Genomic DNA, 23,638 nt, shown 5'->3' with positions numbered 1-23,638 from the left:
TTAGTAAGCATTATGACTGACTGATAATGAATGCTTCACCACAATGTCAACAAACATAGCAGTATTATCAGGTGCATCCCTGGGGAAGCTGAGAGCTTTGTGATCACTACAGTCTATCACAAGAAAGGAAACATTACCCCATAAATGTATACAGTCAACTGCTCAGTATAGTCAGATGAAAGCGGATGAAATGCACTTATATGTCTGTAACATTATCAATAAGAAAAACTGTTATAGATGATAATGTACCATTACAACATATATCAGGTTTCCAAAGTCCTGATTGGCACCACCACCCTCGTATCCATTGTGTTACATCTATTATTGTATTGTATCTGTAGTTTAATTGTAGTTTATTTTAAAAAGCTTTCATACAGCATTTATCACAACTGAAATGTCAGTTTTCAGTAAGAATGTAATAAAGCATTATTCTATTCTATCCATGTTAAATTGTAATATTCTACATTCATAACTAGTGTGCTAATTTCAAAGAAAAACTTTTGTACTTTAATGATCAGCTTAAGGAACACAGGAACCATACTCCCTAAGGAATCATAATAAATCACCAGGATAGAAGACTACACTATCGATCACATTACAGTCTTTTGCAGCAGGGTTAAATTTATTCTTTACAAAGAACACACTTGAATCACTTGTCATTAATAGACTCGCCAATACACAGTTCACTGCACAGCGCCGTCTCACAGATGTTCTCTCAAGAGGAGAGACACATATGCAGACATGACTTCCTGAAAGTGACGTCAACTTTCAAGATATAAGTAGACAACAATGATACATTTAAAATTTAAAGATTTAAAAGCATGTCATTTCCCAAATTAAACATGAAACACATTTTAAGACTAATGTTCCAAGTAAAACCAGAGACAAATCTGGCTTGTACATGTACATAGCTTATACAATAGGGATTACAGTACCTTGTGACCAGGTCATACATTGGCCTTTCATGTAAAATGAACACAAAATGATCATACACTTTGCCAAGCATGTACATTATACTTTTAAAATAGTAGAGGATAACTGTCGTTATTATAAATCAGTCGTCGTACCGCCATAAGTTATAGCGTGCCGTAATTTTGTGGTATTTTACAGGGTATTTTCATTCTACCATATTAGGAAATGCGAATTCCAAATATGGAATGATTACGTGCGTAAGCGTCCTCTAATAATACAAACAAACATGGCTGCCACCAGAGTTTGACCGAACTCCACACAAAGAAGTTCGCAGATTCTGTTCTAAACATTTTGAATTTCGACATTCCCATGGTGCATTCTTGGAAGGGAAAGATGTATAATAATAAGGTTATTACGAGAATACCTCAAAGTATGCAATCAGACAGTACGGCGTGCAGCGGTCGGCCGATACTCCAGCTGTACTGTCTTTGTGCATGCTTTGAGCTATTCTCGTAATAACCTTATATTATTAGTGTCCATACTCCTGTTCTATTTGCAGTCAGTGTTCTGTCAAATAAATAAATAAATAAATAAATCCATGTAACTGTCTGTTTATAATTTGTATCTTAATTTAATTAAAGTTGCCACAGTCAGGACATTACCTAGTTAGTTTCACATCATCTGTATATAAAGGTAAATCCCACTATTGTACAGGCGTACGTCAAAAATACAATATACATGTGTATACCAGTACTCTCTCAGTTCACAGATTCTGTAACAGTAATCTAACTTTGTCCCTGAGACTGTCATTCACTTGTCAAATGTTTTAAGAACACTGCTGTAACTGTTTACCATTGCTTTCCTAAAGATGTATTGTTATTCCATAGACTTTCATAATACGGATTATCTGTGTTGATACTGAGTGACTCAATGTTAGTCACCAACTCAGTAAGCCAAACAACTACATCTACATTTTTTTTAAATTTTTCAAATACATTTACTAATTTAGATTATTAAAATTTAAAGTATGTGATACTGTTTCCTACACCCAAACTCCATATGCAATGAGAAGCATTTGTAGGTACATGTACATGTATGGGCACTTTTAAATCATGAAATCTCAGATAACATACTTTTTATTGTTGTCTGAGATGAAACTAACAAAATCTCTTATTATTCATTCACACGTCCATAGACCAAGTCTGGATGTACGAGAAATGTTCATTGTCAAAATTGAACTAAAAACAGTAAAAGCATGTTTTTGTTGTTGTTTTTTTAAATACAAATTTTAAATAGAATAACCTCCATTTATCAGAATTTAATTTTATAATTTGTATCCTTCACTGTTTAAAGTGTTTAATTATTAACGATAGAAGAAGACATCATTTTCCAACAACAGTGGTGGAATATGAAATAAACAAGCCAGTAAAAAGTTGGTTCACAGCCGTATTCATCCTCCAATCATAAATAAATAAATTACATGTATGTTTGTAATGTGTATATTTTAATTACATATTCACTGTATAACACAAAAGATTATTTTCTCAACTTGTGACAGCACGGCTTTGAAGCATCCATGTAGACAGTGTGAAGTCTATAAAAGATGCATAGACGGAAATCTCATGCTGCAAAACATAGCAAACAACCATCCCTCAGGACAGGACAATACATGTACATACAGTTATATTACATAGTCTCTTTTGTACCACACATGTTGTACAGTGTATTTTTAAATGTACCGTAATTCTTTTTTAAAGCGACATAAAAATGTCAGGATGGACAACGGAAAGTATCACCTATGAACATGCACATGCCCCCCTGTTTTGCCAAATAAATTGTTTTATTTACATTACTTCGGTTTTGTGTCATAAATTGGACATAAAAATAAAACAGGATGGACAATGAAAATAGTGTCACCGATGAACATGTACATTCCATTAGTTTCCAATATATCAAAATATATGGAAATCAGTTGCCTAGAAAAAAGGTGTATATAAACGATGAGTAAAATTTTAGAGAGCAAATCCCAAATAATCATGAGTGGTGAACAAACATTTCCTATAAAATGGATGATAAAACAAATAAATTAGGTGGTTAGGGGAGTCAGCTTTTATTTGATCAATGTGTTCCTTGAAACTTGGTACGGGAATATTAAAGATGATTCTAAGATTCTTGTAAATTGTTGAAAATTAATTTCAGGTTAATTAGTAAAAGTGAACATATTTGATTTACAACTATTTGCAGGCATAACCCTTACATGTGCATGTTTTAACTTTACTGCCAGCCTTAGGGTAGACATTCAAGTTGCAGACCACAGAACATTTAGGTCAGGCAAATAAAGTAAGAATAAGTAGGAATGGACCAAAAAAATCTCACAATGGTCCTTCAGGTTGAATTGCCTGCAAAATCTTTTTTGAAATAATTCTCCATTATCTACATGTACAGGTATTGAAAAAATACAGACAAAAAACATTGAGGTCAGAAAAGTGGCCAAAATCACAGGAACACTTTAGCCCTCCACAGAATGAGAGCTTCAGTTGCAAATCAAAGAACATTGAGGTCAGAAAAATGGGTAAAATCACACAACATGTAATGTCTAAATAATACCTAAGTTCAGTGTCACATCAATAAATACACAACAAAAATGATCCAGCACATATACATGTATACACATATAAATAAGAAAAGCACCCAAAATGAAGCAACAGTAGATGTTATTTACATTATGTTAATAATTAGAAAAACAGTACTCCTGATGACAACAAAAAGGACACCAGGATGACAATAAAAAGGACACCAGGATGACAACAAAAAGGACACCAGGATGACAACAAAAAGGACACCAGGATGACAACAAAAAGGACACCAGGATGACAACAAAAAGGACACCAGGATGACAACAAAAAGGACACCAGGATGACAACAAAAAAGGACACCAGGATGTTACTGACATATTATATCAAACAGGATGCATAAACTGTTTTTAATCGCCTGCTGTGAAAATGTGGATCAATACAAGATTGTAGCAGATGATATTTGTTATCAAATCTTTCAGAACTTATAAACTTGGTCAAACGTCAAATACCTGCTTTAATTTAAATTAATGCTCCATTTACTCATGAATCTAGACTTCAATCAACACAACAACATTATGTCATCATTTGACATTTTTATTGAGAACCTATTCTATTTTTTTTTATAAATTAAAAAATGTAATACCAATTCTTATGTGAAATACATGGAGCATCAAAAAGAAACCCAACACCCAACCAGTTTTGTATAATTTATGAACAGGAAATTTGAAAAACAAAATTCTTTACTGCATCTGTTGTTTCTAAATCCGGAAATTGTTTTTTGTGGTTGTGTAACATTTCCTCTACGTCGTCAATAATTTTTATTTAACAGAAGTCGATAGCATGATTAAAATTGAATACTTTATATAGGTCAGTCTCACTGAGTCCTTCACCATTATCGTTTTTGGTTTGCAAGTCTGAGTCATATAAAATAGAAAGGATAAAGTCACTATCTGATTTTCAAAGGATTGACTCAGACGTGAATCATTATGAGAACACAAGGAATCCATGAATGAAAAGACACATAAACCACATGTTTCTGCTTTTGGTTACTTCCCGGTATCCTTAACAATACATTTACAAGGAACATTAACATGTTTCAGTTTTCAATTGGAAAATTTTACTTCCCTGAACATTGAATAGAATAATGATGTCGTACGAGAAGTGAGAAGACAAATGGCCGGGAAATTTTTTGTGTAGAAAAAAAAAATCATGAATAAAATATTAATAATATTTACGTCAGTTTTAGTTTTTCATGGTTAAGTATTTCAGTATCAGTACCTTGAGTAAGGTTCTGATTTAATTAGAATATCATTTTTATTTTCATACAGAATTGAATTTCATTTACCGGGGTATTGATTGAAAAATCAGCAATAATAAATAACCACATAAACAATGTGGTTACTAAATATAATTTTTCATTTCAATAATATATATATTTTTTATTTTCTGTTTGGTGTACACAGGTTGTACTTTGTTGATATTATATAACCATGGTGATCTGTTATTATCTTTATGACTGAGTGTCAAAGGTTGTGCTTTATCAGATCATAAATAAGGTGGGTAAACAGATAGTAGTGAGGCACATAGGCCAGCTCACTTGATGGGAAATAGTATGGTTATCCACTATATTCTATGTTCTACAATTATGTGGATACTGAAGGGCAATTATTACAGTTTTAAGTGCTAGTAGAAGTAATATAGGTAATTTTTAACAATTTAAAAAAAAATTATAAGTAGAAATGAACATTTAACGGTTTACAACAATGTATAAATTATGATTTGTCAGTTTTGAGAGAGATAGATACTACTTAAAAGTACCTTGCCACTACAACATCAGTCAAATTACTCACAAAATTGTCACAAAATATAGAATATGTCAAAGAGTTATGAATTATTACAGTAAAGTGTAATTACGTTCAAACAATAGGATATTAGAAATAATGATCAGGTGAAGAGATGATATGAATTATAATAATTAAGACAGATTAGGGAGTTTAAGTGGGCTACTTATCTTTTTATTAATCAATCAGGTCTTAAAATTCACAAACTATAAAGGGTGGTAGCGCCACTCATGCGGCAGATATTGGTCTCATATAAACAAAGATGGCGATTTTGACTGTTACGCACACCAACTAGTGCAAACCGAGAAGTTACCAAGCTTAAATTTGTTTTGTTATTTTGGTGATTTTAAGTAATCGAAGGAGTCGTCAGTGGTGATTAGTGCAAGTGGTGCCAAGGGCAGAGTTCGTACTTGTGATTGCATTATATACTCGCACTGAATTGTGGGAAAATCAATGTTTATCAACATAAATGTCGCACATGCGCAGAGCGACGTTTACCACCCTTTAACTTATATATATTTATAAATAGTACATGTATACACATATATTAGGTATTATTCCACATCTGGCAACGACAACATCAGAATTCTGCGTTGTCTGCAAAAACAAACACGACACGTCACTGAACAGACATTCTGCGCTGACACAAATCTCGTAAAACGGTATTCACTTGCACATGCTGTTATTTCAATAAACTGTGACTACAAGCAGAATTTGATGTACAATGATTAATAATAAATTTAAGACAAAAAATACTGTGAAAAATGCACTCGGACAGTAAAGGATCATATCTGTCAAGAGAATCTTTATACCTCCCCAAATGATATATTACAGTATTCCAGAAATAACCTCAAAATACATGAGACTAATATAACCAGACTAAATGTTTTTATTACGTTATTATAGCTGCAGGCAAATATTATCTGAATGTCACATGCCTGTATTCAAAGGCATCATTAAGTCTGGATAACATTGTTTAGTATCCCATAATGCCAGTAGAAAAATGAAAATAAAGCTGCCTTGGTGGTAATAAACCATCAGCTTTTAAGCTGAATGTTTCTTTCTAAATGAAATTTACTACTTAACAAGTCAAGTTATTTGACCACAGGCATTCAGTAGGATGGATTATATTAAGAAAACGCTTAACACGTTGATAGGCAATGCATTGATTGGTGTCAATAACAGATACAGTCAAAGGCTGTTAAAGTGTTAAAATAAGGATCTTGCAAAACTAGCTCTATCTAGAAACAGTACCGTCTTGCATTGCTGTAGAAGCTCAAAAAGCATATTTTTTAAGTTTAAATCTGAACCACCTTCCCTGAACAAAATCTTAATAGTGCGAAATCATCCTGATTTTAGGCGATTTTGAAGTTGATGCGCGAGCGTCCAACGTCAGTCGTTTGTTGGTGTCCCATATTTGACACGCTACTTGACAGCTTTTGCTGCATTGTTGATTTTAACTGATTATGTATATTTCAATATTGTTTGTGCTTTATATGTTCTATAATGTTCATGTGTTCATATATTTTCAAATTAAATATCTATATGTATAAGTGCAATATTGAAGTTCAGCAAAATTTATCAGGTACCCCCCCCCCCCCAAAAAAAAAAAACACACACAAAAAAAATGTTTTCTGAGCGTTTGTGACAATGCGAAATCGTCCTTTAGGTGAATTAGATTACTGGTAATTTACAGTAGATGGGTGTGAGCATGATGGCTTGGTGCAGTTTATGAGTTTTCAGCTCCCTAAAGTATTGTCAAATAGGGGTACTGTTAAACAATACACCTCAATCAACATAATAATAAATGCAATGAGCTAATCAACATATCATATTGTTATGCAAATTTAAACTATGCATATTATTATTATCTGCGACTAGCTTTACTGAATCTCTATTAAAGGCTCCACAACTATAAAGGTGGGAGGACAATAAAACCAAAATCACTGTGTAAAATACATGTATTGTACTCACACATAAAGCTTTATGAATAGCGCAAATTTAATGCAAGTTTTTTTTTAACAAGACTTTTACACAAATATATTTGTTTGTCTTGCATCAGTATTTAAAAACAATGACGAGGAGGGATGTAGGAATCATTCAATAAGAAGGATTCATTACAGGGCAAAGTTTAAACTAAAGTAAATGTAGGTTTGAAAGTGGAGTACAAACAGGTACATGTCAAATAAAAACATTACGAACAGTCTTAGATTTGTCAGATTAAGACAGGTTGAACTGACAATACTCGTATCTGATTTTAAGTCCCCTTGTTGAGCACAAAATTGTTAACCTGGCTGGCCTTTTTTCCACTTGATCCATTCTTAGCTATTGAGAAATGGTACTTCAGTCATACATTGTATGTAGCACAGACACCATAGGCAGTCAGAACAAAATATAATCATAAAAATTGTCAGTTTATTTGTATCCATGGTTACCATTTAATGGTTGACAGCTGATACATGCTTGATTTTAAATAGAATTAATAAAGTTACATGTAGGTTAAATCTGCATGCAATGGCGAATACATGTACATCTGATACCGGTAGTCGTTACTATCACAGTACATAAGCACATTCACAAAACCAGATTTGAAAAATCAGTCAGGAACATTTACTGAATCTCTTGTTGAGGCTAACATGTCAACAGAAGTTGATTGGTAGTTGTCTTGTTCCAGATTACAGGTAACATTACACAGTAGCATTGTCATATCAAAACGAATTCAAAACTTGTAACTCTGACATTCCCTTATCTTGAATAAACACTACACATTCCTCAAAAAACTATGACAAATTCCTAAACACCCATGATTTACAAACCAGTCGTTGAAACAATTGTTGCAGCGTTTAAAATCTACAATACTAAACAGAAATGGTGAATTTTAGATCTCAATTGCTAAAAAAGAATGGGTTCAGCTTTTTAATACAGATCTTATGGTATATTTCACAGAAATACCAGAACTGAATAATGTAAGATGAAAAACAATATGATCTGAATACCAGTAATAAGAGTCAATAATGATTTAACAAATATTATTATTATACATCTGTCATTGTAACGCCATAAGTTACAACATGCCGTAATTTTGTGGTATTGCATCCTACCAGTACCATATTAGGAAACGCGAATTCCAAATATGGAATAATTCCAAATAATTAAATGTCCTCTAATAATAACAAAACAAACATGGCTGCCTCTGACAGTATGCAGTTGCATCGACCTCCGTTGCGTGCCGACCAATACTACTATTGTACTGTCTTTGTGCATACTTTGCAGTATCCTCGTAACAACCTCATATTATTGTAGTTTACAGGAAGAATCACAGCAATAATATTTGACAAGTATGTGGAACATAACATTCAGAATATCCCTCCACGCTAAGCACTGTATTTGCTTTAGTAGAAGCATGTCTTTACTAGAAGCTCATTTACATGTACATGTGAACAAAAAGTGTACTGCATTGCTGGATCATTAAAGCGGGGGAGTCGTCACCTGCGCATGTGTCAGATGGCCATAGCGTGTCATTGTTTAGAAACAAGCGTCTACCCATGAGCCTTTGCATTTTTAGCGCGTGTTGTTATCGTAGCTTGGAACTCAATTCCCGCGTGTGCGCAGATGACAACCCTCTCGCTTTAAAATATTACTTACATTTTGTATTTTGACTGTAAACATGTCTTTGTCATTTATGTAAGCATAGGCAATACTAATAGAGAGAATACAGTACAAAGACTGAAACATCATGAAAATAAATTAACTTTAAAATAATCAAACATAGTTTTGCCAGCACAGATGTATTCGCTATCACTTTCTGTCAATATTTGATATGGTATTCAGTTAATATACAAAATATGAAATTCTCCATCATATTAGCAATATGGTGAAGTATGAAGGTTACAATTTAGTGAGTAATTTTTAGTTCCTTTTATCATGATGTAGTCAGAATGGCGACATATCTCATACAATCATCAATTGTACATGCAGACTGAAGTCGTCACACTGGGCTATGGTAGATCAGTCTGGAGTTCTTGTTTCTAAGCTTCATTGAGTGAATGACCTGTTGAGTCTATGACAGTTCCTGATGTTTTCTCAGAAATTAAATAATTTTTAAAATTTCTTTGGCTGTTGTTGCCAAGTCATAAAAGTCACGAACTACAGATTATACCATGATGACACAAATCATACAAAATGTACATCAGTGTGCAAATTCTGTTTCTCAAATTTCATGATTATTTCATGAACAACTAGGGGAATAAAGATTTTTAAATTCAAAATGGCAGCCAACATATTCTTTTTGCTACTGTAAAATTACACTATTACTGAACCAAGGATAGAAACTCCACCAAAGTTTATTTTAATTTTTTTTATATTTTGATGTAATCCTTTTACTGAGAAAAATATAGAAAATTTTGAATATTCAATGTAGCATTTTAATTTTAGATTTTAAACATAGATTGTCATGTTTGTAAATAAGAAACGTTGACGAATGAATGGTACAAACAACTGGTCAAATTTTGTTAACCGATACAATCATAGTCAGTCAGCATGTCTCATACTTACATGCCAACTGCCTGATTCTGGTCAACTAGTCAAATTTGTGCATTTCATTGAAAAAAGTAAAAACTGCATGTGTATGCATCAGTGCATCTTAACAGTTTGAAACCTTGAAATCAAACAAAAGTTTCTACTGAAAGAGCTGTTTAGAAAAAAACAGGAACTGAGGTACTGACCTCAGTACATCTCAGTTTTGAGATGAAACGGAGAAAAGATAAAAAGCACTGTCTGGAGACTCATAAAACATATTCCATCCCAAGTGTATTTCTTGCCTATTAAATTTGACAGCATTAGAGTAATTACATCTCTATTAATAACAATGCCCTTTGTATGCTCCATTCCAACATGCCTCCTCAATTTCCAATATGCACTAATATTAATTATAATAGTCGCTGCTAGTAAATTTACAACAAAAACTCATTTATAATAAACATTTCAAAATGAGTTATATGACGTTATTTCCTAATTAATTTGGATATAGAAAATACTTCCATGTTATAATTTATTTTTTGAAGGATTGGGATGACTTAATTATTGAATTGCATGTAGGTTTAAAAATAGTGTCATTTAATCGTAATTTTTAAATCGCTACACGTTAAGTTACACAAAAACCGTCAAACAATATCAGTAATTAGTATATTTTTTGGGCGATTTCCTTCTATCAAAACACACAATAACAGATATGAATATAAAAGTGAAATCGTAGACTGTCAGCATGTTTGGTAGTACTACCGAATATATATACATGTATGAACAGGGATCTGGGCGTTATTGTCAAATTGCCAATACAGAAAATAAAACGCCACTGTGACCTGCATACTTAAAAAGTGAATAATGGTATTTTATATTGTATTTATATTAAAAACAGGAATAATACGAACAATGGAGACCTTGCCAGGAAATATACTGAGCAGTGAATAGCTGAAAAAAGGTTACTGAACTACCGGTTTATTCAAGTAAATGCGTTCATTGCAGGCTGCTTTGTGTCGTCAAATAACTATGTAAGAGTCCCTACGAGAATGCACTCAACAGAACCCCACCCGATTATATATAGCACTAGGACACACAGACAGACTATCACAGAGAAAAAAATCACATATTTCAGGCTAAAAAAGCTTGGTAATTCAGGCTTATGGTAGTTAAGCTGAATTCACCTGTGAATCCATCTACTGTAGAATACTTTATTTTCGCTTGGAATTTATTTTCGCTATTTTCGCTAATAAAAAATAAAATCCAGCGAATATACTTTTTTTCCTATATTTCACATTAATCTCATCAAAAATCAGTGAAAATAAATTCCAAGCAAAACGCCCAAAAAGCCTTTTCAGCGAAAATTAATTCCAGCGAAAATAAAGTATTCCACAGTATACAAAGTTTACTGATACATGTTACAGGGCTGATGACTGCTAGTCCTGAATAAATTGTGTTTATATACAGGTACAAGCAATCAGGTCAGTCAGGCCAATTTAATGTCAACAACATTAATTAACAGGTACCTATAGTATGGACTAACAAGAGAAAGCACATCAAAGCACTGAGAGATAGGAAAGCCTCTGACACTATTGACACTATGGGTATCCCATAATAGAGCCAAGTTATTTTTTATAAAATTTTATTTGATGCAATATAAACAGAACACATGAGAGCGGTTATCAATCCTACGCAGATAAAATATGGTAAATCTAGATTTGCTGCCTGATATTTGAATAATTAGAGGGCAATTGTGGAGACTAATTTTCATGCACATTACTGTAACTCGCTTCCTGAAGACACCATTGAAGTATTCAGTTAGTGAAAAATGTACCTATCACGAAATAAGTGTTTTTTATTAGAGAAAAAAAATCACTGTAAATACACTGTAATATGATGACCTCCCCCAAAATATATCATACATACACACTAGGTTATTTCAAGTGTTTTAACTCCCAAGTAAACAGAACGGTAGATTTGTGGATTAACTCTCCTTATAAAATGTAATGGAGAACATAAAATCGATAGCTACATGTACAGTTTAAACAGCTTTTATTGTAAAATACTTTATTTTCACTTGGAATTAATTTTCGCTTAAGAAATTATTTAGTGAAAATAAAATAAATTGCATACAAAACACCCAAAAAGTCTTTTCAGCAAAAATTAATTCCAGCCAAAATGAAGTATTTTACAGTATTTTCCAAAATACAACATGACTCACAAAATGTTGTCAATATTACACTGCAGCTGATCCCCTCAACAAATTTTGTTCTTATTAACACCATTGATTTGCCAGATAATTCTAATTCTAAGCGACGAAAATTAAATAACCATGACCAGATACAATGCACATGTATGCAATAGGTATCCACAGATATCACTGTGGCTAAAGTCTGGTTGAATTGTCATGGCGACAAACTTTACAATCTAACTGGCAAAACATAAATTTTCATTTAGAAATTCCAACAGGTTCAAAAAGGTCTGGCAATATAACAGGGTCCATAGCATCAAAAGCCAAATGGTTTCCAAGACTTTTCCAGACTTTTTCCCAAAACTTTGTTGCATCTCCCCCCAAGATACTTTGACCCTTAATTCAGGCCAACATCATCATTAAAGTTAAAAGTAGCAGTTCATATGTGTACAGAGTTAACAGGCCTTTCTAAAATGAATTAATAACTATGAAGAAAAGACTTTTCCAAATTTTTTTTATTTTTCCTGTAATTTAAAGACAACATAAAAACTTTCCAGATTTCAACAAATCCAAAGACTTTCAAAGGATTTTCCCAACGATACGAACCCTGTACAATGTAGGGTCACTAATGTGTTATTCCGTCTCTTTCTGTAAGAGCCTACCAATAGGAGGTGTGAAAGATCACCGAGTGATAGCATAAACAACCATCTACACATTATCTGTGGGGGAAGTCACAGGTGTTCCAAGTATTCCAATTACTATGAAACCAATTGGAGCATGCAACACAGCCTGCATTCGTGAGGTAGTGAGGAGAGACTACCGTACTCACTCTAACATGAGTGATTGTCAGTGTAAACAAGAATTGTAAAGAAATTAATTACAATTTCAGTTATTGTCACAATTGTCACATCTCTAAATCTGAATATAATGGTTGTAGGTTTTGCATCAGTTGAGTGTCGTATTTGCGCTATTAGCAGCACACGCACAAAAAAGCCCTGATAACAGTTTGGGGCATTTACGGCATGTGTGCGATTCTAGCGATAATCACGTCACCTATACTGTATGACATACTGTCAACAATTGGAATTTCGCAAGAGACGCATAGTTGCTAGTTTTGCAAATCATGGAAAGAACAAAATTTACCTAAGATTTAACAAATCATGCAATTTATAGCTTTCATTCCGTGTTAACGATATATGCAAACTAGCAGTGTTTGACACAATTGTAAACGTCAAATACGGGCCAGACAAGGAACTATGCTGAACTGTGACAAAAACTGAAATTCCAAATATGGGATACCGTACTGTGCCGAGAACTAATGCCTCTTGACCTTTAACCTGTAAACACACACAGTGTATGTGATGGTATTCTGTAACACAGATGGGTGTTCAAATCCGGCTTGGCAGACCAACAAATGGCCAGCACGGCTTGGCAGACCAACAAATGGCCAGCACGGCATGGCAGACTATAGCCAGCACAGCATGGCAGACCAACAAATAGTCAGCACGGCATGGCAGACAAACAAGCGAACCCTCAACATGACATGGCTGTTATATACGCACAACACAATCCAAATACATGTATACAATAGATCATTTATATTTCAAAAACAAATATTATCAGTACAAATCATATCAATATGGTCATACGTTGTTATTTTAATCTGACAAATCAGGTGTCCAGGGGTAATATATAAAGTATAATTCATTGGGACTTCCAGCTGGGGTCCAACTTGTCCATATTTGTAATGAGATCTTTGATGTTTACATATATGTGTATTTTCAATCATATTAGTGCAGATATGAGTGACAATACTTGATGTCAACATCTGTCTTCTATTGATTATTTCAGTATAAGTGTTCAGTGTAAATCTGTTTTTGTTTTTTTATATTTGAGACAAACTGTCAAATAATAGACCATAATTGCAAAAACATTTTGTCACTGAACTCACTAAAACTTTTAAAAATTTATATACTTTTTGACACCTTGTAATATATGTATACATTTCTGTCACTGAGCAAAAATGAGATGTTAAAATGAAAAAAATGTGTTTTTTTTTCATTTATATTAAATAACATTTAAAGCATGACTTTTCTCCCATTTTCTTGATGAAAGAACAAATGTTTTTTGGACACTATAAATATGTGACTGAAAAATTGAATTATGATAACTATACAGTGATCATGTAGTTTATTACAATATCCATGGAATGGACAGTAGTGACAAGTATACCAAATATACCAACTTTCCGGAGGTAGATATTCATAAGAACAATGACAAACAAAAGACTGATAGTGTATCATAGTGAGCATGAACTCTGTAGTATCAGCAGACACCACATACAGAGAAAATGTGTTACAAAGTATCTCAATTTGTTCCACATCCATGGTCCATTTCAATACTGTTATTGGTTGACTTCACCGAGATTGGCAGCATATTGTCAAGAGCGTTGAAAATCTCATCTCGACTATGAATGGTGACGTCCCACAACAATACACAGCATGAAGTATTGTTGATAACTATGTCGTGCAAAATACAGCACAGTTATTTGACTTCTAATACAGTGATAGTTCTACATGTAAGCTGTTTAGTAAATATTATGCAAATTAGTAAGCAGACACTAATCCATGCAGATATAAGAAAATTACCATGTAAAGGAAATCAGTGTGTAAATATATCAATAAATTGATAAGTAAATTTGAACAAATCAATATGTACTCTGTAAATTTGTATGTAAATATATACCAGTAATGTAAATTAGTAAGAAAACATTATTGTGAGTAAATATGTAAATTAGCATGTAAATGCAATGCAAATTAGTAAACAAACACTGGTGTCATGGAGATGTAAATTACCATGTCTATGTAGAAAAGTATGTAAATATATAAATTGTTAAAGGGGCACCTTCCAGTTAAAATTAATTTTACAACAAATTTACTTTCTGGATTAAAATAACAATGGATAACAAAAGATAGATTAACATTGTAAACAACATAAACAATAGTGTCCCATGATTCTTTGGTGCAATCCATGGGATTGAGCGGTTCCCCTTTAATGTAAATCTCACAAACATTGGCTCATACCATATGCAGATCAGTATGTAAATGAGTATGCAAATTAGTAGAAAACATATTGAGCAAAGGAATGCAATATATATATGTGGTAGAAACCTTGTTTCAATGAAACCTATCATGGTCACTAATTAGATTCAGTTTAATTAGACCAGACTACGCTTGGATGACATACAGACTATTCCCACAGACTTTATCTGCCTTTTACTAATACGAAACACTGAATTTATTTTGAACTCAAATCAATTTCAAATCAATGTTCAGTAACAAACCATCTATCTATCTAACCCACCCACATACACACACACACAAGAGACTTATAGTACTATTTTGCATTTTACTTTCAATCTATCGGCTAAAAATATTCGAGATAAAAGCTACAAAGTGCTGGTAAATACAAATAAAATGAAATTAAATAATAATCAAAGATCTTCACACATAACCACTTGATGAGTTCATATAAAAATGAAATAGCCTCATTATTCAACATAATTAACATTGACCCACTAGAACAATAAATTGATTGCCAATTTTTTGAAACAATATAATGGTATTACTTCCAATAACATCTGTTAAATTATTATTACAATGAAAATATTAAATCATATCAACTTTACAATTTGACATTTCAACATTTGAGGAAGTTCAGGCCAAATTGAAAGTTATAATTATATGTTGGTTTTCATGGTTTCATTTTAAGTATCACAGGTTAATTAATGTCATTGGGATGCTGAAAAAAATGGGGTCATCTGAAAATATTTCAAGAAAGAAAAAGTCTGAATTTTTATGGTTTCTATTGTGAAACTATTTATTCAAATCTCAAAATTATGTTGATGACATAAAGTGAAAAATATTATAGTATATTATTTTTGATATGAATACTAATGTTAATATATAAAAAAAAAAAAATTTAAAGCGAGGGAGTTGTCACCTACGCATATAGTATTATATGTTTTTAGTGCGTGTGATAGGTGTTGGAAGGTTATACCCAAACACAAACAATGCCCACATTTCAACGCCCCATTTATAATGTATTTTGATATACACACTACTTGTACATTTACTGGGTTTTAAATTGGCCTGAATTGGTTGAGTGAATTATTTTTAGTTAAATTTTGGTTATTCTTTTGGGAGGTGTCGTATAGCCAGCGGGAGGAGAAGGAGGTCATGAATTGTTCTGGTTTAGTCATATGCAGAATTAATATTTATATTTACCAGTTATACCAGTTCACATTTTTTGTACAAATTTTAAAATCCATGCAGTTAATTCACTCTTACAATATATTTTAGTGATATGCAAATGTACAGGTTGGTAAACTTTGTGTGCCTATGGAATATTTTTTTTATTTTAAATGAGATTTCATACGAGTACATTGTTTCTCAATAATCACAAAGCAATGCAACAGTATGTTTACAAATATCATTACCCTATTAGAAGCACATTTCCAATACAATCGTACATAAACAAAAAATTAATGAACTACTAAAAAAGCAAAGGCAGTATTTGATGAAAGCGGATTTTGCTTATTTTTTTTTGAGAATAAATGTCTACAAAGGAAAAAAAATAGCGTTGCCTTATAGATGAACTAAGTTACAATAAATTTTCAATTTGATTGTTTCAGTTACAATATGAACCTAACTACTAATGACACAAGCATACAGCAGTAATGAATTGACACCATAACATAGCTTGAACATGTTAAAAGTGTCACACTCATTCCATCCCACATGATGAATTAAAAACATGTACAATACATGAATTTCTCTTCTTAAACATAAAATTCAAGACACAATATCACATGCTCCATTTTTTAATGATAACATGCCCCTAAAAACAATGGGTTATTTTTGATATTTATTAATTTTTTTAAATGCTAACAGTACATCTCTCAACATATATATAAAAAAATTATATAATAAAGTTTGTGTTGTATAGAGAACATTGTTGTCAAATATGTATCATTTTATTATTATATCCGTCCTTGAAGTAGTTTCTAGTTTTAGGTTTAGAGAGCTGTGAATTTTCATTGTGTTTATTTGCTAAATTCTTATTTTTTATGATCACGGCTGGTGAGATTATATCTGAAACACATCCAAACCACATACCCGATCAGAGTAAATGATAAAACCATGCACAACAATGATGCTAAAATAAAAATTGAATTTAAAACAAATGAGCGTGATAACATCAATTTAATCACTATAGCAGCTATGATAAGGGAAATGAGGAATGTGTTCTGAACAGGAAATAGACACTAAAACGTACATTCTTTAATTTAATGTGGTTTCTTAGTATTATCACCAACTGTACATGTAAATGAATTCAGTGTTGTGATGTGTCAGCTTATAAACACATATATACCTCAATCATGAATAAAACAACATATTAAAATGAATTTTCCATACCTGTTGTATTTCCCTAGCCTCACCCGGCATCATACCACCTCCAATTCAAAGTGACCTACTCTCCAAATTAAAATACCCCATCAGCTATTTGTATACCGAGTTAATGCTTAATGTTCAAATATTGAAAGATATTCTCTCTTGTACCTACTTTGCATGAATCAATGAAATTAATGCAAATATCATGAAAGGACATCGCTGAGTACTCGGCAATTTAATTACTAGTCCGTCTGGTTACATATTTTAACAATATATCTCATTACAATAAATTAGATTAAGTGTCATTAATAACACCGTCACAAGTGACTAAAAACAAAAATTCAGTTAGTGGCACTCAACTAATATTATTACAAGATACGTATTTCAAATACTGTAAATTTATTTTCTACTTTGAAATGAATACAAAGTTACCATTCAAATAACCCATTGTTATGAGAAAAACAAAAAAAAACGATGATGGCTGTCCAAGTCACACAACAGTGAATAGATACATGCAACCACATCACGTGTAAAATTATTGTATTTTTCAAACACAGTTTTTAAGGAACTCTATGGAATATGATCACCGATGCTACAGAGAACCGAAATAATCTATTTTGCTCATGCCTGTGTGCTTGTAGGACATTGAAGCTTTCAAAGATGGTTGCTACATGTACATTCAATTACCTGGCATCATTCATAATGATCTATAGCCTTTAGACATGGAAAATTATAATAATAATTATTAACGAAAATTTAGGTCAAAGTTCAAGCTCATTAAATATGACAACATCATTCACATGTTTTAACCCACATGTTCTTTGTGTCACAAGTGTCTATTTAAAATAATCGCCCTGCTAAAATCATCATCATTGAACACAAACATATTTTATAATTTCATATCAGAATATGAGAGTCAAAATATTTTTTTTGGAGAGACATTTTTTTAAATTAAAATATGATCATATTACATTGTATACCAGTATAAACAATATCAATTTAGAATTTTTATTTATTTTCCTTCTCCATCCTTACCACTTGATAATTCTACATTCATTATTATTATTTTAAATAAGTGTAATATGGGAACTCTTCAGTTATAGGGTGGTGGTCCTTGTTGCACATCTTGTTCGATATGGGATTCCTACACATACACAACACATGTAAAATACATTGTTTGTTTGTTTGTTCCACCGCACTTTCAATGTACATATTTATAAACTACAGTACCTGTATAGTATGAATGTATGATTCAAAAAATAAATGATAAATTTAAAAAAACCAGTAATCTATATTATTAGTTATTGGTATTGTAAATGTCAATATAGGGCACGTTTTCATATTGGCAACACGCTGGCGTTGTATATGGTGACACTTGTCGATGTATAAACTTTGGAAATCTCCTCAAAAACTACTCAAACAAAACTGATTTTTTTTCAATTTAATTACTTTTCTGGGAACTTTTCTTTATTTCAAGAGTGATACGTACATGTATGTAAACAAAGAAAAACACATCTTTTCGTTGGCATTTCTTTTACTCTGAATAAATTGTAAATGGGGGAATAAACAAGTGTTTGCTCACAAAAATGTAATAGAAAATTCAACATATATGTCAATGAATTAAGGATATATTCATCTATAATTTGTATATTTAGATGTGATGCCATTTTTATTAAAAAAGTCACATTTTGATAATTATTTTGGACAATGAAAGTCATGTAATTGATTTTTGTGTTTGAAAAATGTCTTAAATGTAAATACAGCAAAAATCATTGAAGTCAAATAGTGACTAATTTTTAGGACTGAGGGCCAAGTCAAAGGTTTGCATTAAAACATGTATGTGGAGAATTAAAGTTAAAGAGATACATGTACACAGGATGGCAATTATGTATGACGATATTTTAAGCACAGGAACTCATTTTAAACTTAATGATTATCAACTTACAGGTACTGAAATTATTTGTTAGAAGCGCATTCCTAATAGAGGTACACATAAACCAAAAAATTGCATTTAGTGTGAAGTTGATCTGAAAACATGACTTACTATGACAAGTTATTCACCGATAGTGTATGCGCTACTAACAGAGCAAAAAAAGTTACCCAAATGTGTAAACTAACCAAGCAAATCCCAGCATCTGATCGTGCCTATGATTACAAATTAACAACAATTTCAATTTAATAGGTTGTCTGAAAATCACACTGACTCTCATTAAAACCTTTGTTGAAATATTATTTGGTGTCCGGTAACAAAATAACAGGAAAGAAAGAAAGCATTCCTAAGTTTTCTGCCCAGTTTTTGTTACTTTCTTCTCCTGCGGTTAAAACCACATGAACTGCTGATCAGTGATGTAACCTTTGCCACCAGCAATCACTCATAGTCACAGATTTAAGAGGAAACACACATTTCAGAAAACAAACAAACCAAGTATGGACAGGTGCAGTATGCGGTCACTAGTTTGACATAATATTAACCACAATGTAAGTGAAAGACAATAATTACTGATATCTTAAGTTTATTATCAGTATATGTGGTAATAACTTGATACAGTTATAGGGATTACAACGTTAACTTGAACGAATCGCCATGGTAATTTTAAGTAATTCTATAATATATTTTATGTTATACTTGACTGATTACCAATAGAAGTATTAAGTACAAATTTCTGTCAAAAGGAGTCACGGGATTGGGTTTAATATTCACAAATGAATAAAAATTGGTACACAATATAAAAAAAAAAGATTATATTGTTTTGAGTCTTTTTTGTTATAATATTATTTAACTACAATGTATCTGCATGTACCGGTACTTATTAAAGTAAACCCCCCTCCTCCTGGAAAATATAGTTTTTATGACAATTAAAATTGATTTTCATGCATATACATGAAATTTCAATATTGGTACTATTACAAAAATGAATGAACATTAACTTGAAGAGTGTTATTTTATATTCTGCCATATATACTGCAGTGTTCCATCTCTCAACACTGTCCTGGCCAAGTTGGATCCAGACAGACATTTTTCAGAGAGTATCAAAGTACAGAGAACACAATAGTTAACAATACATTTTGTTGAAGTTGAGAATAATAAACATAGATAGGAATAATAAAAGAGGCTATCAGTTTTCATTTCACATGCCAAATAATCACCTTATTTGGCAAGAGGAACTTTGATTTCAAAAGATAAACAAAGCAAAATTATCACAGGAATTACTATTGTTTAAATATTTATCTATCTTATTTGTTTACATTTGTTTTATCTATTTTTTAATATGATCAGGAAATGGTGCCATTCACCACAGGGTTTCCATTGAATAGATCTGAACACCAGGTATACAAGTCAACAATGTACTATACATTCAATGATTTGGTCAGTTTATAAATTAGCCAACTAGCTTATAAATTAGCCAAGTAGCTTATAAATTAGCCAAGTAGCTTATAAATTAGCAAGCTAGATTATACACAGACCAGTTATGAACTTAGGAGGTTTATAACGTCTAATTTGTGTAACTGAGAACAGTGTAAATGTAACAGTCTGGGTACCCAAGTATTTCATTGGAAATCTTGACAAATAAGTCTGGCAATACTATGCCTTCTACATCGTACACTGTATGTAGCAATCAGTTTCCTTACGAGAGATTAAACAGGAATAGAATCATATAATTTAGTTGCACCAGAACGGCCTGTACAATGAAGAGCAACATACTTCACAGAAAGGGAAAGGGGTATAATTTAGAATTCTTACCTGAAACAGTGAATCATCCTCTATCTTCCCATTATCCTCCTCGTCAAATGACTCTTCATTGCTGCTACGACTCGGCTCTGCGGAATCAGATGCTGCATCACTTTGCTCCTCATCCGATGAATAACTGGGTCTCCTTACACCGTGAGACACAACCTCCTCAGTGAAAGGATCAGATCTGGGAAAGCGCATCCCAGCATCGGCCGTTTGATATGTATCTTTTGGGACATGCATCTCCTCTTCCAGCGACTTTCTCCTCACTTTCAAATCAATATCACTGCCCCCCACAGGAGATAATGGAATCTCAGGTCTATTGTCTCGTAAGATAATAGCTTCAGATGCATTAGATATTTCTCTTTTTGACTCAAGTGTGTCACTTTCTCTAACAACTATATAATGTTCAGTCACTTCCGATCCACTTGGACCTGGTTCCTCTAGACTTTCTGTACTTCCTTGAAATCTTTTCACTAAACACTCCACTGATGCTCTATTCTCCGTCGGCATAGATGGTCCAACATCCATATCATCCGGTGGAGTTGGCGGCAAATCAGGCACTTGTACGTAACTGCGCTTCTGTACTCCCTGGGCGTCTCTGGGTACGTATGTAGTCACCGCTTGGGGTTTGTGAGCTGGAGAGGAATCTGATGAAGAGGTTGCACTGGATTCCGAAATATGCAAATGACTTGCAATAACCTGAGAAGCATCAATCCGTGGACCCGGTTTGCGGCTTGGTGATGTATCCGGAGTTGAAGTATCATCTTTACTCATGGAACTAGAGTCATCGTCAAAGTCTGGGTAAATATCCGGGTCATTTTTATTCAATGAAATAATCTCTGATGGAGAATATGATGACTGCTTCGGTGTACGAGACCAGCCGCCAACACCACCACCACCCGTGTACCTGTCAGGCAAGGATGCTGATTTTGGTTCAATATATGATTTGCTTGATGGTTGGGTGACAGTGGTTGTGTCTGTAGAGACTACTTGGGGTGGTTGTATAGGAGCGGTTTGTTTTACAGGTTCACCAGTTATTGTTAGACCTGTGATGCTGGTATACCGATCAGGTGATATTATGGTAACTGGTTTGGTTGGTTTCCAATCCGGACCAACTTCTTTTTTTGGATGCCTAGACTGATTCAAATTTTCATATGATCCACTTCTTGTTGCAGTAGAACGATTAAACAATTCGTGTGGCCGCTGCGCATCTGCTGATCCAGTGTATCGCTTCTTTGTAACTGGGGGACTGGCTGGGGGGCTGGCACCATAAGCTTTCTTCCTCATTGGTGGACTATTGGTAACTTTTTCAAACAAAGCTCTAGCACTAGTAAAGCGGGCACGTAGATCAACTGGCAATTCCTCTGGACTTGCTTTATTTTCACCTTGCTGCTGAACAGTGGTATTACGGTTTGTGTCTTGTTGTACATGTACATGGTGTCTGGCAACTCTTGTCTCCTGTTTTGGATCAGCTGAGTGGTAACTATCACGCTTTGGTCGATCTTGAACAGAATCCACTGGTCCAGCAGGACCAACTTGGGTACTTGCAGCCCAACTACCACTCCTAGCCCTGCTACTAGGTATAGTTGCTTTTGTACCACCAGTCGCGGCAGCTGGTTCATCCGTCATCGACATAAACATGTGCTTCAACTTGCTAACGTTAGCGCCCGTCTTGGCATGGTAATTCATCTCCGGTCTTGTTACACGGTGTTCTTCCTCGTCGGCGTGAGCAGCATATCCACCAGCTTGCGCTTTCTCATAATCCCTCGTCATTTTGACTTGATCTGATCCGCCCCTTGCATACGCCGATCGCTGTCCGTCCGTGCTATCAGCTGATCGTGTGAAGTCCGACTTCCGCATATAGTCACTGTTTTGAGATTTCAGAGGTCGGTAGTTGTCAATTCTTTCCGTCATGTCACAACAACATAGCGACAAAAGTTACTTGTAGGCCGCAAAATCATAAACAAATATACGTTTATAACAGGCCCGGTTATACTATCTGTTCAGTAAGTAGCAATCTCGCTCTAAAAACAAATACGAGAAGTGGGGGCTCCCGATCTATTTTGGGTAAGTTCAAATCTGCATACACACATTCACGATCTACACCTTGCACTTTACTTGGGAGGGTGTTGGCTTTTTACAGTGGCACATACCTGGTGAAAAAAAAACAAGCGTTGTAACGATATTAAGCGAACGCTGCCGTTCTTGATAGTTACACGGATTCCGATTTGGCGTTGTTTTGCTAGCGGCCCCCAAAGCTCGACGATACGCCGATGAAAACTATGCCACTGTGAATCAGAAGCAAGGATCGTCCGCCATTACTGCACACAACGACGTGCGCACGCAACGGGGGTGGGCCTCAGAACTCTTAAAATAGCCCGGATGTAAAAGTAAACAAACGTTTTGTGTAACTC

The 23,638-nt window shown here is 33.5% G+C and overlaps 1 protein-coding gene across 8 annotated transcripts in view; it reads right to left on the bottom strand.

Moving 5' to 3' along the window:
- The window catches only part of LOC100373924 (uncharacterized), a 144,356-nt gene extending 120,783 nt beyond the window's left edge, over positions 1–23,573 (bottom strand). For 6 of the 8 annotated variants that reach the window (XM_085495891.1, XM_085495888.1, XM_085495889.1 and 3 more), the window contains exon 1: positions 21,234–23,572. In XM_085495891.1, the coding sequence (XP_085352017.1) occupies positions 21,234–23,138 (1,905 nt within the window). In that variant the 5' untranslated portion in view covers positions 23,139–23,572. Of the gene's footprint in view, positions 1–21,233 lie in introns of all 8 variants that reach the window. The other 2 variants (XM_085495894.1, XM_085495892.1) reach the window with 2 other exon arrangements.
- Positions 23,574–23,638: the final 65 nt, after the last annotated feature.

Source organism: Saccoglossus kowalevskii, chromosome 22 (genome assembly GCF_978046115.1).
Source record: "Saccoglossus kowalevskii chromosome 22, keSacKowa6.1, whole genome shotgun sequence".
Taxonomy (NCBI): Eukaryota; Metazoa; Hemichordata; class Enteropneusta; family Harrimaniidae; genus Saccoglossus; species Saccoglossus kowalevskii.
The sequence above is the reverse complement of the archived record's forward strand: the minus strand, read 5'-3'. Positions and strand labels throughout refer to the sequence as shown.